This window comes from Pteronotus mesoamericanus, unplaced genomic scaffold, assembly GCF_021234165.1.
Source record: "Pteronotus mesoamericanus isolate MK-2021 breed Mesoamerican mustached bat unplaced genomic scaffold, CSHL_Meso_final contig_27, whole genome shotgun sequence".
NCBI classification, from domain to species: domain Eukaryota; kingdom Metazoa; phylum Chordata; class Mammalia; order Chiroptera; family Mormoopidae; genus Pteronotus; species Pteronotus mesoamericanus.
The window spans coordinates 25,067,131-25,080,944 of record NW_026555115.1 but is presented as its reverse complement, the minus strand read 5'-3'; the positions used below and the strand labels follow the sequence as shown (position 1 = coordinate 25,080,944).

The 13,814-nt window shown below is 51.3% G+C and overlaps 1 protein-coding gene across 1 annotated transcript in view; it reads left to right on the top strand.

Moving 5' to 3' along the window:
• PDIA5 (protein disulfide isomerase family A member 5) overlaps positions 1-13,353 on the top strand; it is a 91,289-nt gene extending 77,936 nt beyond the window's left edge. Inside the window, exons 13-17 of the mRNA XM_054575206.1 lie at positions 81-241; positions 1,981-2,111; positions 6,113-6,183; positions 12,583-12,717; positions 13,134-13,353. Of these exons, the coding sequence (XP_054431181.1) occupies positions 81-241; positions 1,981-2,111; positions 6,113-6,183; positions 12,583-12,717; positions 13,134-13,214 (579 nt within the window). The 3' untranslated portion in view covers positions 13,215-13,353. The remainder of the gene's footprint in view (positions 1-80; positions 242-1,980; positions 2,112-6,112; positions 6,184-12,582; positions 12,718-13,133) is intronic.
• The last annotated feature ends 461 nt before the right edge of the window (positions 13,354-13,814 follow it).

Genomic DNA, 13,814 nt, shown 5'->3' with positions numbered 1-13,814 from the left:
CGGGGGCTGTCTGGGCTCATCTGCTCTGCCAGCACTGTGTCTGAGGTTGTTGTGCATGGTTGGCCTCTCCCCCGTCCCAGAGCTCTGGTGTCCTTGCAGCTGTTGATGCCACTGTCAACAAGGCCCTGGCAGAAAGATTCCACATCTCCGAGTTTCCTACGCTGAAGTATTTTAAGAACGGGGAGAAAGATGCAGTGCCCCTGCTCAGAACGAAGAAGAACTTCATTGAGTGGATGCAAAAGTAAGTCTGATGGTCTTGATAGTGTATCTTGACTCCTGGCTGTTGGCCACCAGAGGCAGCCTTGAGGAGGAGAACGAAACCTTGGGCGCTGCTGTCCTTGGCTCGGGGCCACAGGAGTCAAGACTGATGGACTTCCCCGATCCTAAAACCACTGCCAGGGCGCTCACCAGGTGTCCTCCTCCAGCAGGTAGCCTTTCTGGATGCAATTTCATCGGCTTCTAAGCCTTGTGTTTCTTATTTTAGAGGACCCCTCCCCCTCCTCCCAGTGTCTTGGCTCCAGGTTTCATCATATGCACTTCATTCCACCCCCTGTGAACGAATGATGGGAACACTCGCTCCTCACTTTGAGAGCTGGACTCACTTGGACCCAGGCCTGCAGGCGGTGCTCAGGGCCCGCAGTGGTGCCCATGGTGCTGCAGGCGGTGTTCTGGGGTGGAGAGTACAGAAGTCACAGAGCTCCTGCAGGCTGCTTATTAGTGTGCTAGGGCTGTCACAACAAGTAGCACAGACTGGGTGGCTTAACGGCAGGAGCTTTTTTTCTCACTATTCTGGAGACCAGAAGTTCAAGACCCAGTGTCTCCAGGGTTAGTTTTTTCTGAAACCTCTCTCTTTGGCCATCTTCTTCCTGTGTCTTCCCTCTGTGTCTGTGTCCTCATCTCCGTTCTTAACACCAGTAAGTTTGGATTAAGGCCCACCTCAGTGACCTCATTTTAACTTGATTACCTCTTTACAGACCCTATCTCCAAACACAGTCCCATTCTGAGATGCTAGGGGTTAGGACTTGAACATATGAATCTGGGGGAGTGGACACAGTTCATCCTGTAACAGCGTGCAAAAGCCCAGAGAACCTGAGTATCCTTGCAATTATTGGCTCAAGGACCCTCCAGCTCACCCAAGGACTTCGGAACATGCAGTTCTTTGCACCTCCCCCTCCTGTGAGGGGGCTGAGTGAGCTGTCACCCAGATGCCCTCAGAGAAGGGAGAGAAAGGTGCGGTTGTGGGGAAGGGGGCAAGGGCAACAAAGGCTCTTAAAAGACCCTGGAGAGCTATACTTCTGTGAGGCAGAGTGGAGGGAACCAGTGCACAGAAAGAGAATGAAAAATTATGAACACTTACTGAACACCTGTCATTTATTAGAGCATATAGGCTCTTGGCAACTGTTAGTTGTCTGTCTCACTAGGTGCTTTACATATGTTCTCTGCTCTATATAAAAGATCCCAGAAAGTAGGTATCGTTGTGCCCATTTAACAATAACAACAACAAAAATGAAAGCTCAGAGGAGTTTAGTAAGTTACCTACGGTCACACAGTTGATAAGTAATCTGGATTTGAACCCAGGACTCCCTACACTCCTTGGCCTATGCTCTCTCCACCAGAACAAAGGCTCAGGAACAGAGAACAATGGAGGGCCCTTCAGGGTCTCAGAAGAAACAAGAGGAGGGGGGAGAGGAGCCCTGCAGAGGAGCTTCTATACCCGCAGCAAGGAGATAACAGCCCATACCTGGAGAGTCTGCCCTGCCCTAACATGGCTCTTACTAGGCTCTTCAGAGGGAATCAGATATCTTGCTGATGGTACAGATATTTTTCATGTTTAACTGACATTTTAAATTTTAAAAAGGATGCAAAGTGATTTCTCTCTTGCTCCCCTGCATGGTGGTGATGGAGGTAGGGGTGGAAGGACTTGCCTATACGTGAGCCTCTCCTCATGCCTGTGTCCCCTCCACCCCCGGCCTCCTGCAGTCCCGAGGCCCCCCTACCCCCAGAGCCCACCTGGGAAGAGCAGCAGACCAGCGTGTTGCACCTGATGGGGGACAACTTCCGGGAGACGCTGAAGAAGAAGAAACACACCTTGGTCATGTTTTATGCCCCTTGTAAGTAGCTGGGATGCTCACTGAGGGGTGAGGTCGAGGCGTGGGCCAGACCGAACCAAGGTCCGTGCTGGGATCGGGGCATCTGCAGGTGACTGTCAGCTCATCTCTGCTGTCAGCCTCCCCAGTTTCATCCCAGGCTGAGGTCCTTCCACATGCAGAGCCTGCTCCTGTCAGCTCTGTTGGGCTCTCTCCCTCCATCTGGGGAGCTTTTCTCACATTAGCCCTAACGCCCTCTGCTTCTGCTTGTGGCAGGGACCGCCTGTACGATAATTCAGTCGCTTCGTGTTCATGGAATCTTCCAGGCTGCCTGCTTCCCACCCAGCCACTTCCTTCCACCTCTTGGCTTCCTCCATCCTGGTTTCACCTTCAAACCTTTGAACTTAGCAACTTGGAATTGGCCTTCCCACGTGGCTTTGAAGCCACTGGTTTTGAAGCTGCAATAAAGCACAGTCACATTCCTTGTAATCAAAGCTTAAGTTGAGGAAGTGGCACGCCTGCTAACACTGGTGTTTGTGTCCTCAGGTTTTGTGTATTCCCATTTTGAAGTTAATTGATACTTAAAAGGAAGGGCTCTTGAATTTCTCACTCTTCTTCCGTTGCCCTTCTCTCCCTCTCCCAGGTTACAGCTCAGCTTAATGGAGTGGGGATAATAAAGCTGTGCTCTGTGGAGAAGCCAGGCAGCTCAAGCCCCTCATAAACCTGCTGGGTTGTAGCCAGCCCTCCTGTTTGCTCCCCTCCTGCCCCCACTTTTCAAGTGTCAGTAATCCATAATGTCTCTCGGCGCTCCCCATCTGGAAAGGGTTGCCTCCGGCCCTGCCGTTGCCCAGCCTTAGACGCCGCCCTCAGGAGGCTAACATGTACCCCTGAGTGGGACCTTGGCTTTCTCAGTTCCGTATAGAGTTTCTCACTGTCCTTGTCTGCCCTCAAAATTTGCCTGAAAGATGGGATTTTAAGAGGTTAACATCTTCCTTCTGGGGAGACTCCGGGGTGCAGGACTGAGACCCAGGAGGTTGGATTAGTGATCTGCCCAAGGCCTTGAAGCAAGTTAGTGACAGACCTGTTCCTGCAGCCTGGTGCTCCTTTTTTTGGTCACAGATTCAATTCAGAGATTCTGGACTTTTTCAGCAGCAAGTGACAACCTGGCTGTAGAAGTAGGAGCACTTGACCAGCTGCTGGATGGGCTTTAGAAAGCCCGGGCTAAATACTTCTCCCTGGAAATGTCCCTTTTTCCCCCTGACCCTGGGGTGGGGACTCCTGCTCTGCCGGGCTGCTAAGGACCGCCGTCAAATACCAGCTGTGTGCAGGGTGGTGTCCTGGACCCAGTACACAAAGGAAGGAAGCGTGGTCCCTGCCAGGCCTCTGGTCCCACAGTCTGCCGAGGCAAGAGATAACTGTAAATGCATTGCGAGTCCCCGAGTGACTCAACTCTCGGCAAAGGGCTTGGTGGTCTGGAATCTCCCACCTCCTTACTGCGCTTTCCTGTCTCAGCCTGCTCCAGACTCCAGACACAGGTTAATCAGTGGGTTAAGGGTATTGGGTGGCGGCAACCATCCAAAGACAAACAAATCTTCACAATTTTTTAAGTAATAGAAATAATATATACTTATTTATAATAGATATAGTAGTACATAATATATACTTATTTGTATACCACCACTCTGAATACTACAAAAAGGTCAAATACCTGATAAGGTAGATGTAAAGTAAAAACCAAAAACCGACCTTCTTATCCCTCCCCCTGGCTCACCTTCCCCCACTCCCGTCTCCCCAGTTTCCGCACAGATCTTCCAGATCTTCCTCTTGCTATTTCACTGGTCTCCCCAGTTCCAAGCCCCGCTTCGCTCTGAATGGCCTGGCCATGGTGGCTGTCCTCGTTAGGCCAGCTTGGCTGCGTCTCTAAAACTGGAATTTTCTGTCCTGTCCTCAGTCTTTGTTTCTGTCTCCTCACCCTGGGAAACTCCTTTGGTTTCCTGCTCTACAGAGGTAGTGCTTTTTTTTTTTGAAGAGTCCAAATTAAAAAATCATACTTCTCTGGCCCGCTTGACACCTCTTGGCAACTTGCTTATGCCCTGTCTCACACAGCCCCCGTTCCGGTTAGTCATCCACTGTCCGCTTTCTTTTGCATAACGAGAAAATTAGATGCAACAGGAGGCCATTAATCTGAGATTAATACTTTAAATTGATGCTAACAGGAGTTTGCACTAGGCTGACAGTTGCTTTTATACTTCTATGCTTTTATACTTTAAGCAAAGGGGTTAGAAAGGAAAATTAGCGATCCAGATTTGGGGGAAGAGGGCAGCTATTTCTGGCAGACTGATGCTATCAGTGGGCATCCGTGCCGCTCACAAGGGGCCTCTCGGTGACCTAGGGTGTGCTTTGGCGAGCCTTGTCAGCCAGCATATACATTACACCCTTCACGGTGTGACATTTTTTTGAATTTGAGCGCTTTGTCCCTCTGTTAGGTCACATTAGTTAAGTGTTCTTGTAATTGCCACTGAGGCAATCGAAAAACATCTTTTAGTACCTGCCATGAGTTAGACTGTGTGAAGTACATTTATTTCTGATATAGCCCATCACGAGCCTAGCTTTCTTCTCTACTCCTGGGTTAGATGATGGAAATTCCTTGGAGCCCCCTCCCCATCACCGTCCACACTGGTTGTTCTGCCAGCCATGCTGTACGGGCGGTCCTGCCCACTCCAGGAACCCATTCAACTGCTGGCTTCAGGTTAAAGTTGATGCTTAGTCTTAATTTGGTTTCACAAAACCCTTGAAATGCCAATCATTATCATCTTATTTTTAAAAGAGGAAAAGCAGATGAGCAAAGCCATTCTGTCACTGCCTTGGCTTCCCCAGGCCAAGGGAGGGCTGGAGGGCCGGCCTAGCCGTTTGTCAGGGTCTTGGCTGGAGCCAGGTCTCCCCACAGGGCATCTGGCCTCCCTCACCTGTGTTTTGATGAGAATAAATTACCACAGTCAGGGAAATCCTCCCCTGAAAGCAGTTCTGTTCTCTTGGCAGCCGTGTTCCATGTCTGGGGAACGGGTGAGAGGAGAGGTGGGCTTGGGTTTTGATCTGCCGATGTCGAGGGAAAGGCTGAGAAAGTGGGTCTGGGCCAGAGTGGCCTGCAACTTCCCAAGCTCTGTCCTCAGTGGTTGCTGCCCCGGGTTTGAGCACAGAGAGCAAAAGAGACAGGGTGGCATGCGAACCACGGTCCCTCTCAGGGCCTCTGGAGCCACAGGTACCTCGTCTGCTCTGAAGGGCCTCTTCCTGGGTCGGGAACCTAGGCCCTGAGAAGTGTCAGGGACTCCCTGCATCTTGTCGTCCTCTTAGCCTGACCTTGGCTTCCCCATGCCTGGATCCAAGGTTCAGGTTCGTTGTAGAGCGAAGGGTCAAAGGACAGCATGAAGACCGGGGGCCTGGTGTGGCGGCTTGGTCTGGGATGAGGTATTGGTTGCTGAGATTGTGGAAGTCGGCCCTGGAGCTCAAGTGACGTGGTTGCTCCTGGGCCTCCCCTGCTCTCTCCCCCTGCCGGCCTTTCCCAGTCCTACTTTCTTAGTCATGAAATGGAGAGGTTTGCCATTGTCACTGGGGCAAGAGGAGGGGGCCTTGTAACAGGCTCAGAGAATCCTGAGCGCACACCCACCTCTTCTGAGCCCAAAGCTCCCTCTGCACCGGGTTCTTCCAGCCATCAGGGCAGCCCTCTGTGGGACGGAGCTGTCCACCTTAGTCTGGGTATAGGATGGGAGGTGCCAGACAGGAGTCGGCCTGCTGCTCGCACAGGGACACCTCATGCCGACAGCAGACACACAGGATGGTGGTTTGAGGGGCAGGGTTGATGCATGGGCCCTGACATTGGGGTGTGCACAGGGAGGGAGTCAGATGAACCCCCCCAGTCTGTTGGGTGGAGAGCAGCTTCTGGAAGGACCTCTCTGGAGCTTCCAGGAGGGGCTCCTGGCTCTGCAGCCTCCCCGTCATGTGTGGCATTCTCTCTCCCTCTCGTGTAGGGTGCCCACACTGTAAGAAGGTCTTTCCCCACTTCACTGCCACCGCTGACGTCTTCAAAGATGACCGAAAGGTAAGGATACCCCTCCTTATCACGTGTCCTGCCTTCAGCTCTGCCCCGTCACCAATTCCCACACCTTCTCCCCATTCAGTCCCCTTCCCAGATAGGGTCTGCTGAGACCAGGGGATTCCTGGGAGCCAGGACTTTCTTTTTTCCTGGTAAGGCAGGATAGAGCAAGCTGGATTTATACTGCAAAATCAACCAAAAGGGAGACACGGAGCCGGAGCAGCCCTTCCTTGGAGGAGGGGGGTGGTAGAGGGCTCATCTGTTTATTTTTTTTTTAGAGCTTGAACCTTTTTACAGTGGGATTTGTAGTCATGCATTACTTATATGATAAAAAATACAAATTAAAAAAATCCAACGGAATAGGCAGCCAAGGTGGAGGAGAGCAGGCTCTGTCTAGGGAGTTTCGTAAGTGAAAGGCTCCTGGAGCAGCCGACTGATGAAGCCTAAACTTAACAAGCTAGACCTGCAGACTGGATTAGAGTGTGGGGAGAGGGGGCCCCCAGGGCACGTCCTGCAGGCAGCTCCAGCAGCCATGCCGCTGCCCAGGGAGGGCCTGTGGCCCAGGAGAAGAACCCGGAACTCAGGCTGGTGTGGCTTCACTGCTGCTGACGTGTGTGACCTGAGAGGGGTCACATCAAGTCTCCAGGCCATGTGTTCCCTTCTCTGTAAAGTTGGAGGCCGATCTAGATGAACATGAAGGCCATTCCCAGGCTCTGGGACAAGGTCGTAGGAACCTGTTTCCTGACACGCCCCAGAAACACACCTACACGCACCAAACCCAAAGTCATGTGCATCTCTGCCGTGGTGCCTTATTTTCCTGGCGGGAATCCTCAGGCAAAGCAGAAGCTGGCTGGACACAGACAATGGGATCACCTCGAGTCAGCCCTGCGAGGGTGGCAGCAATAGGATAGAGAATGCTTACAGGGTCAGCAAGTGAGAGGAAGCCAGGCCGGGGCACAGGCGCATGTGGACAGTGGGGACCGCTGGAGATTCAGACCCCGGGATCCTGCCCTAGACTCAGAGAGTCCCGTCGTCACCCACAAGCCCTGGCCGTGGCCTTGAAGGAACCCCTCACCCCTGTAGGAGGGAGTATAAGTCCCAGAACCATGTTTCTCCTCTGGCCACTTGGTCCGCATTGAGAGGAACAGGGCCAAAAGGGGCTTCCCATCTTCAGTCTCTCTCACCATCCGCCCCGCTTCTGCCGCTAGGGCATGCGCCTCTGCCAGGCTGGCTGCTCCTGCTCTGGGAGCTCCAGGGAGGTCCAGCATAGCCCAGGCTGTCAGTCCCTGCAGGGTCCCTCACACTGGGCCCTGGGAGGTGTGGGGAGGCCTTCCTCCCCAGAGAACACTCTGTGTCTGGACAGATAGGATTGTGGCAGAGGTGTGGGGTCTCTCTGCCGCCATGGCTGCTTAGGTCTCCGTGGCCCCAGGGTCTGTGAAGGCATCGCATCAGTCCCAGCAAGGCCAGGCTGTCCTTGCCTACAGCAGGCAGCCAAGGGTCAGCCCTCCTCTTCCCCTCTTCCCTCTACTTATGCACAGAAACCCCGTTTTCACGGTGACCCCCGCCTTCTCTGAGACATTGGTGCACCTTTGCTTAATTGTCTTAACTTGATCCAGTAATGTTGCTGGCCTTTTCCTGGGGTCGTTCCCTCTGTCTCTCCTTCCACCTTCCTTTATTCCAAGCCAGGGATAACCCTGTTTGCAGAAGCACACTTAACCTGTCTGTCCCAGGCAGCTGGCAGGCCTGGGTCCTGGAGGTGGCTCTCAGCAACCTCGGGGCAGTATTCTGCCTCTGGCCTGGGAGACTAACATTACTGCTGCCACATGCTGGGCACCATCCTAGACTATCAAATCAGACACTCTGTGGCATGGTTCCAGGAACTGTTATTTGTAAGAACTGGCTCCTGTGCTGGCCACAGGCTGGTGTTTGGCGGCCCCTGGCCTATCCTGCTCTCTCCTTCCACTTGTGACTCCAGAGAGGAGCAGTGCGTTGTTGCAGCCAAAACTGGCTCTCCTGACATCCCCGTTCCTAGCTGGCATTGCATTTTTTTCCATCTAGAAGCCAGTCCCTGTTCCTTCCCCAATCAATATGCAATTGGTTGCTCACTTCATTTTCATAGCCAAAGTCAATACTAGCTCCTGCAGAGATTTATTTTACTGAATCAATAAAGCCACGTGAGGCAGTTCACATTTTAGCTAGGGAGCCTCCGTTTCCTCTCAGGCGCTTACTGAGGGACTTCAGCAGTTTACATGCTGAGTGGAGAAAGGCTGCAGGCCGGTAGTGTCGGAATGAATGGTGTTAGGGGAAGGGGTCATGGAGGGCAAGGATCCCAGGTGGGAGGCTCATGGACACCGGCCAGGGTCAGGGGAGCACTGGGCTGCAAGGTGGGGCTCATCTCTGCACATCCGGGTGCGCCCGGCCTGGCGGCGAGCAGAGCCTGCAGTGCAGCTCTTGGCCAGGTGTGAAGGTCATCCCGGGGGGGTCCCTCAGGCAACAGGAGCCCTTCCTCTGTGATTGGCCCTCAGGCTCCCGTAACTCTGACCATGTCGTATATAGTCCCCAACATGTTTACAAAGCTGCCTGTCCATCAGGAGGGCAAGCTCCCTGAGGACAGGGACCTCATTTGTCCTTGAACTCCCTGCAGTCTTTACTCCTGAGACCTCTGTAAATGTTTGTTGAATGAAGGAACAATAACATATTTCATATTTCTTGAGAGTCCCTGTCCCATTACTACTTTAAAAGCATTATGTCATATTGTCCTCACAATAGCTTATTCAACTAGGTATTACTACTTTCTCAATCAAAGATTGACTCTTAGAGAGGTCAAATGACTAGCCCAGAGTTACCCAGCTGGAAAGGGGCAGCATTAGAATGGAACCAACAGGCATTGTCAGAGTTCTCCCAGAAGCCAGTGGGGGCCTGGGACTTGACTTCAGGGGGTCTATTTAGGAGGGGATAGAGGAGGAAAGGGCAGATAGGAAGGGAACGAGAGCAGGGGCATTAATGAGCAGATTGTTTCACTGGCCTTGCTTCCAGCTCTCTGCTGCCAGGCGGTACAGGTAGGTACCAGTGGCAATTGCTGGGCCAAGGGAATGCGGCAGGGGCACCGACAGCAAGTACCATGGAACAAGTCTAGAAGTTAGACTTGTGCTGCTGGTGAGTTCAGTACAGATCGTGAGTGGGCATGAAGGGGGCAGGCATCTACACCATGAAATTGGGAGAGATGAGAAAGGTTTATCTGCTGCCTTCTTTCCAATGAGTCCATGCCACTTCCTTCAGAGAGGGCCGCCCTTGTCTCTTACGGAAACTGAGCACAGAGGAGTCTTTGCAGCTAGAAGTAGCCCTCTTTGTGTGTGGCTGGCAGCTAGTCTAGGTGATTCAGAATAAGTCCACATTTTTAATTTAGTAGATTTATAAAATCATATACTACATTTCCCACAGCTCCAGGGTATGTGTACAAATTAAATTTATAAATTAAAGTGGATGCAGGGAGAACAGCAGCCTGGAGCACCGCTCATTAAACACTTTCACAGCATAACAGGGGAGCATTGGATCCTTGGCCTGGGGTCTCCAAGACGGCTGCCGGGCTGCCCGGTGCGGGAGGTCTCCCTGGCGCCGGGCCCCTCCCCGCCTGCCCCGAGAACTGAACCCAGAGGACGGCCAGAGGAGCGCCTGCCCCAGGTTTCTAAATCTAAAAGCGCTTTGGAGGGTGAGCTGAGGTTCTTGAAACCCTTAGGGGCCGGCCTGCGGGTCTGCTGGATCAGGCTTCCTGTGGGAACGACATTTGAACCTGCCCAGAGGAGACAGTCCCTCTGCCCCAGCCAGGTGTTGCCTGTGGAAATGGAGAGCAAGTGCCATCACACCTGGCTTTTAAAGAGAAGCTGTCAAGCCAAACGTTCATATGAAAGTCTTCTGGCTCTTTCTCTAAGTTGGTAGCTAATTCAGATTTTTAAAAAAAATTCTGTGTGGGCCAAACAGAAGGACCGAGAGCCAGATAGAGATTGTATGCAGCAAGTTTGCAAACTCTGCTCTATAAAGTAGCACTATAGAGCAGGTGGCTGCGGACTAGCACCAGTCTGTGGGGTGTTAGGACCTGGGCCACATAGCAGTAGGGGAGCAGCAGGTGAGCAAAGAAAGCTTTGCTACATTACTACCTGAGCCCTGCTCCTGTCTCCTGCCTCACTTCCCCTGTGAACACTGCTATAGAGAACGTTGTAGCTGAAGAGCTAGAAGTGTGAGGGCAGGTGTGGCACAGTGGTGCCCAGCATGCAGGCCATACTCACTCTTCACGCTGACCATCAGTTCTGCTGCTCATGGAATAGTAGCCCTGTTCACATGGGCACATGGTCAGTGACCCATAATGGTGACTGCTGGTGGCCTTCAGGGCTCTCCTACCTGGAAAGGGGGCCTTTGTTCAAATGTAAATAACCAGCAGCCAAAGAACTCCGGGAATCATGGTTATTCAACAGTTCAAGCTGTGGGAATAGTTCGGTCTGACTTCCTTAATGCCCTCAGCTCTCAGAGGCCCCATGGGCATTCCTTTCCCAGGTCCTGGCGTGGGCTGCTCTTCTCGTTGGGTGCTCATCACGCAGCTGGTTGCCTACTTATCACTCAGGGTTCAGATCAAATGTTATCTCCTGGGAAAGGCCTTGGCCATCCTGGAGAAAGCAGCCCTTCTGGCTATTGTCTTGTGGAATCACGCTCTTTTAATTTCTTCAGAGTAGTCATTGGGCTCTCAAATGATCTCACTACGAGTCATTCAGCAGTAAGAATGGCAGTCACTCAATAACTGAACTTCATCAAAGTCACCTTGTACCGTTAGCATCTAGAACATATAATGGGACTTTGTTAAATGCTGGCCTCTCGTCAGAGTTGGTTCTCCCCTCTTCTGTGATGCTTTTGTATATGTGTTGCCATTACTGGACTCTCTCCCCTTCTTCCTGGCTTTGTGACCCTGAACAGGGAAAAAGTTCTGTGTGCCTGCTTTATACCCTCTTGTTTTGAAAGAATACCAAATAATAAGAAAATACCACCCAGCATATGGAATTGGTAAGATGGGCAAGAAGAGGCCGAAGGCCAATTTGGGAACCTCTTTCTGACCAAACTCAGTTTGCTTTAGTCATACTGAATTCTTCTATTTTTTGGAAAATGCCCCCCTGGCTGGAACTTTCTCTGCTCCTGTTTTGGGCTTGGCTCAGATGGCAAACTGTGCAGTGTCTGCCCCACTCTCCTGGGCTCTCTTGGTGCCCAGGATCACCTCCATCATGCCTCCGACCACGCCTTCAAATTGTCTCTATCTTTTGTCCTTTATCTGAACAGACACTGAGTACTTGCTGGGGACAGAGCTTGTGTATGGGGCCGGTAGATGTGACTATCACAATACCTGGGTCCTGACCCGGTAGCTCAGTTGGTTAGAGTGTCATTCTAATACGCCAAGGGTGCGGGTTCAGTCTCTGGTCAAGCACACAAAGAATCATCCAAGGAATGCATAAATAAGTGGAACAACAAATTGATGTTTCATGTGCTCTCCCTCTCTCTTTCTCCCTCTCTCTCTAAAAGTCAATTAAGTTAAAAAAAAAAAAAAAAAGACAGCTGACATTTACTGACCACTAATTGTGTATCAGGGTCCTATGCCTATGGGAATTGAGGTACCAGAAGCATAGGTAATTTTTCTTAGATCTTAATATGCAACCCAGCCAAACTTTACACTCAGGAAACTTGACTTCAAAACTTTTATTCTTAACTATAGAACTACACTGCCCCCCAAGCAGATGGTCTGGGAATATTAATTGGTAAATGAATGAATCTCACAGTTCCTTGCAGAAAGTATCACAAAACCTGTGGTGTTTACAACTGCTTTCAAGTCATAATTTCCTTTATGGCCATTACAGTTGTCCCTTGGTATCCTTGAGGGATTGGTTCCAGGACTCTCCACAGATACCAAAATCAAGGATGCTCAAATCCCTTATATAAAATGTCTTATATTTGCATATGACCCATACTGGCATATAGGTGATAGCAGCTTGTGCCTATACATCACTTCATTCCACTGGATTCAACGTAGTGCTCAGCACATGGCAAGGTTCAAGTTTTGCTTTTGGGAACTTTCTAGGACTTTTCTTTTTCAAATATATTTGATTTGCAGTTACTTGATTTTAAATGATAGTCTCAGGGCACTCCAAGCTGAGTCCTCAGATCTTACCCACCTGCCTTGGAAATAGAAAACAGGCACCATCAGCCTCAAGGGAGCTCCAGGCTGGTGATGCTTTGGCTCAGCTCCTCCCTGCTGTTGGGGAAAGATCACAGAAAGCACGTGGCATGGGCTGAGTGCAGTCTGCGTGCAGTGTCCAGGACTCAGGTCTCAGGTGGAGGCCCCTGTGCTGACCGTCCTTCTGTCACCCGTAGATCTGCTGCGCTGCTGTTGACTGTGTCAAAGATACAAACCAGGACCTATGTCAACAGGAGGCCATCAAGGGCTACCCCACTTTCCACTACTACCATTACGGGAAGTTTGTAGAAAAGTATGACAGTGATCGGACGGTAAGTTGGGGAGGGAAACCTGCCCTGAGCCCTTTCTGCTGATGGGCAGGGAAACGGCCACTGAGGGGCAGCAAAAGGGCACCTCCAGAGGCCGCAGAACTCATCTGGCCCATCAGACCTGAGAAGGCAAGGGTCTGGGCCAGGCTGGAGGAAGGTCTCAGGGGGTTGTCACAGAAGTCCTGTCCCCAGAGCCAGCATGGCTTCCGGGGTGTGGGAGAGATTCCTTCCCTGCTTCTCAGGGTTTTTCTGTGGGCCCGGAGACCCTCCGGCATCACCGGCTGCCCCCACCAGCTCCGCTAGTTTCTCTGCATGGAGGGTCAGGAAAGGGCAGTGAGGGAGAGAGTGCACATCTGTATCAGGGGTTAAAATTCCTTTTGTTTGGTCTCTCTCTCTTTCTTTCTCTCCCCTTCCCTCAGGAATTGGGATTTACCAATTTTATTCGAGCCCTCCGGGAGGGAGACCACGAGAGACTAGGGAAGAAGAAAGAAGAGTTGTAACTTCTGCCTCAGAGAGAAAGCTTTTCCATTACACTGTGAATGATAACCTGTTTTACTGTTCTTTCTGAATTTCCACGTGTCTGAAGACAGTTTTTTAGAGCCGCTTATGGCCATTTTGTACAATTTTGAAATAAAATTAAGCCAATTGTTTGGTGGTATGGGTTATTTCCACAGAGCTGTGCTAACAAAGAATGGGTACTTGTGCTCTCCCTCATTCCGTGCCCTCTTCCGGGGAGGGAGCCACCACCCAGGGTCGTCCGCACAGAAGGCACTCCTGAGGGCAGCGTGGGGTGCCAGCCCCTATTGATCGTTGAAGAGCGGAACAAGGAAATTGGGCCGCAGAAGAGCCTGTTGGAAAATGACTAGTGCTGTGAGGAAACACATCAAGGTGATCAGGGAAAATGGGATGCTGAAGCCAACAGTAGCCAAGCATTAGCTTTTTCTGGGTCATTGTGGTTTCAGTCTTGGAGTGTTTTCCTAGAACTCATTTACATATTTCTCTTTCTCCTGCAATTTTTGTCTTCTCTTCCTCTTTCCAGTCCCTTTATGTTCTCCCTTTGATTAGAAGTCTCTACCTCAAGGATGAGCACAGCAGACAGG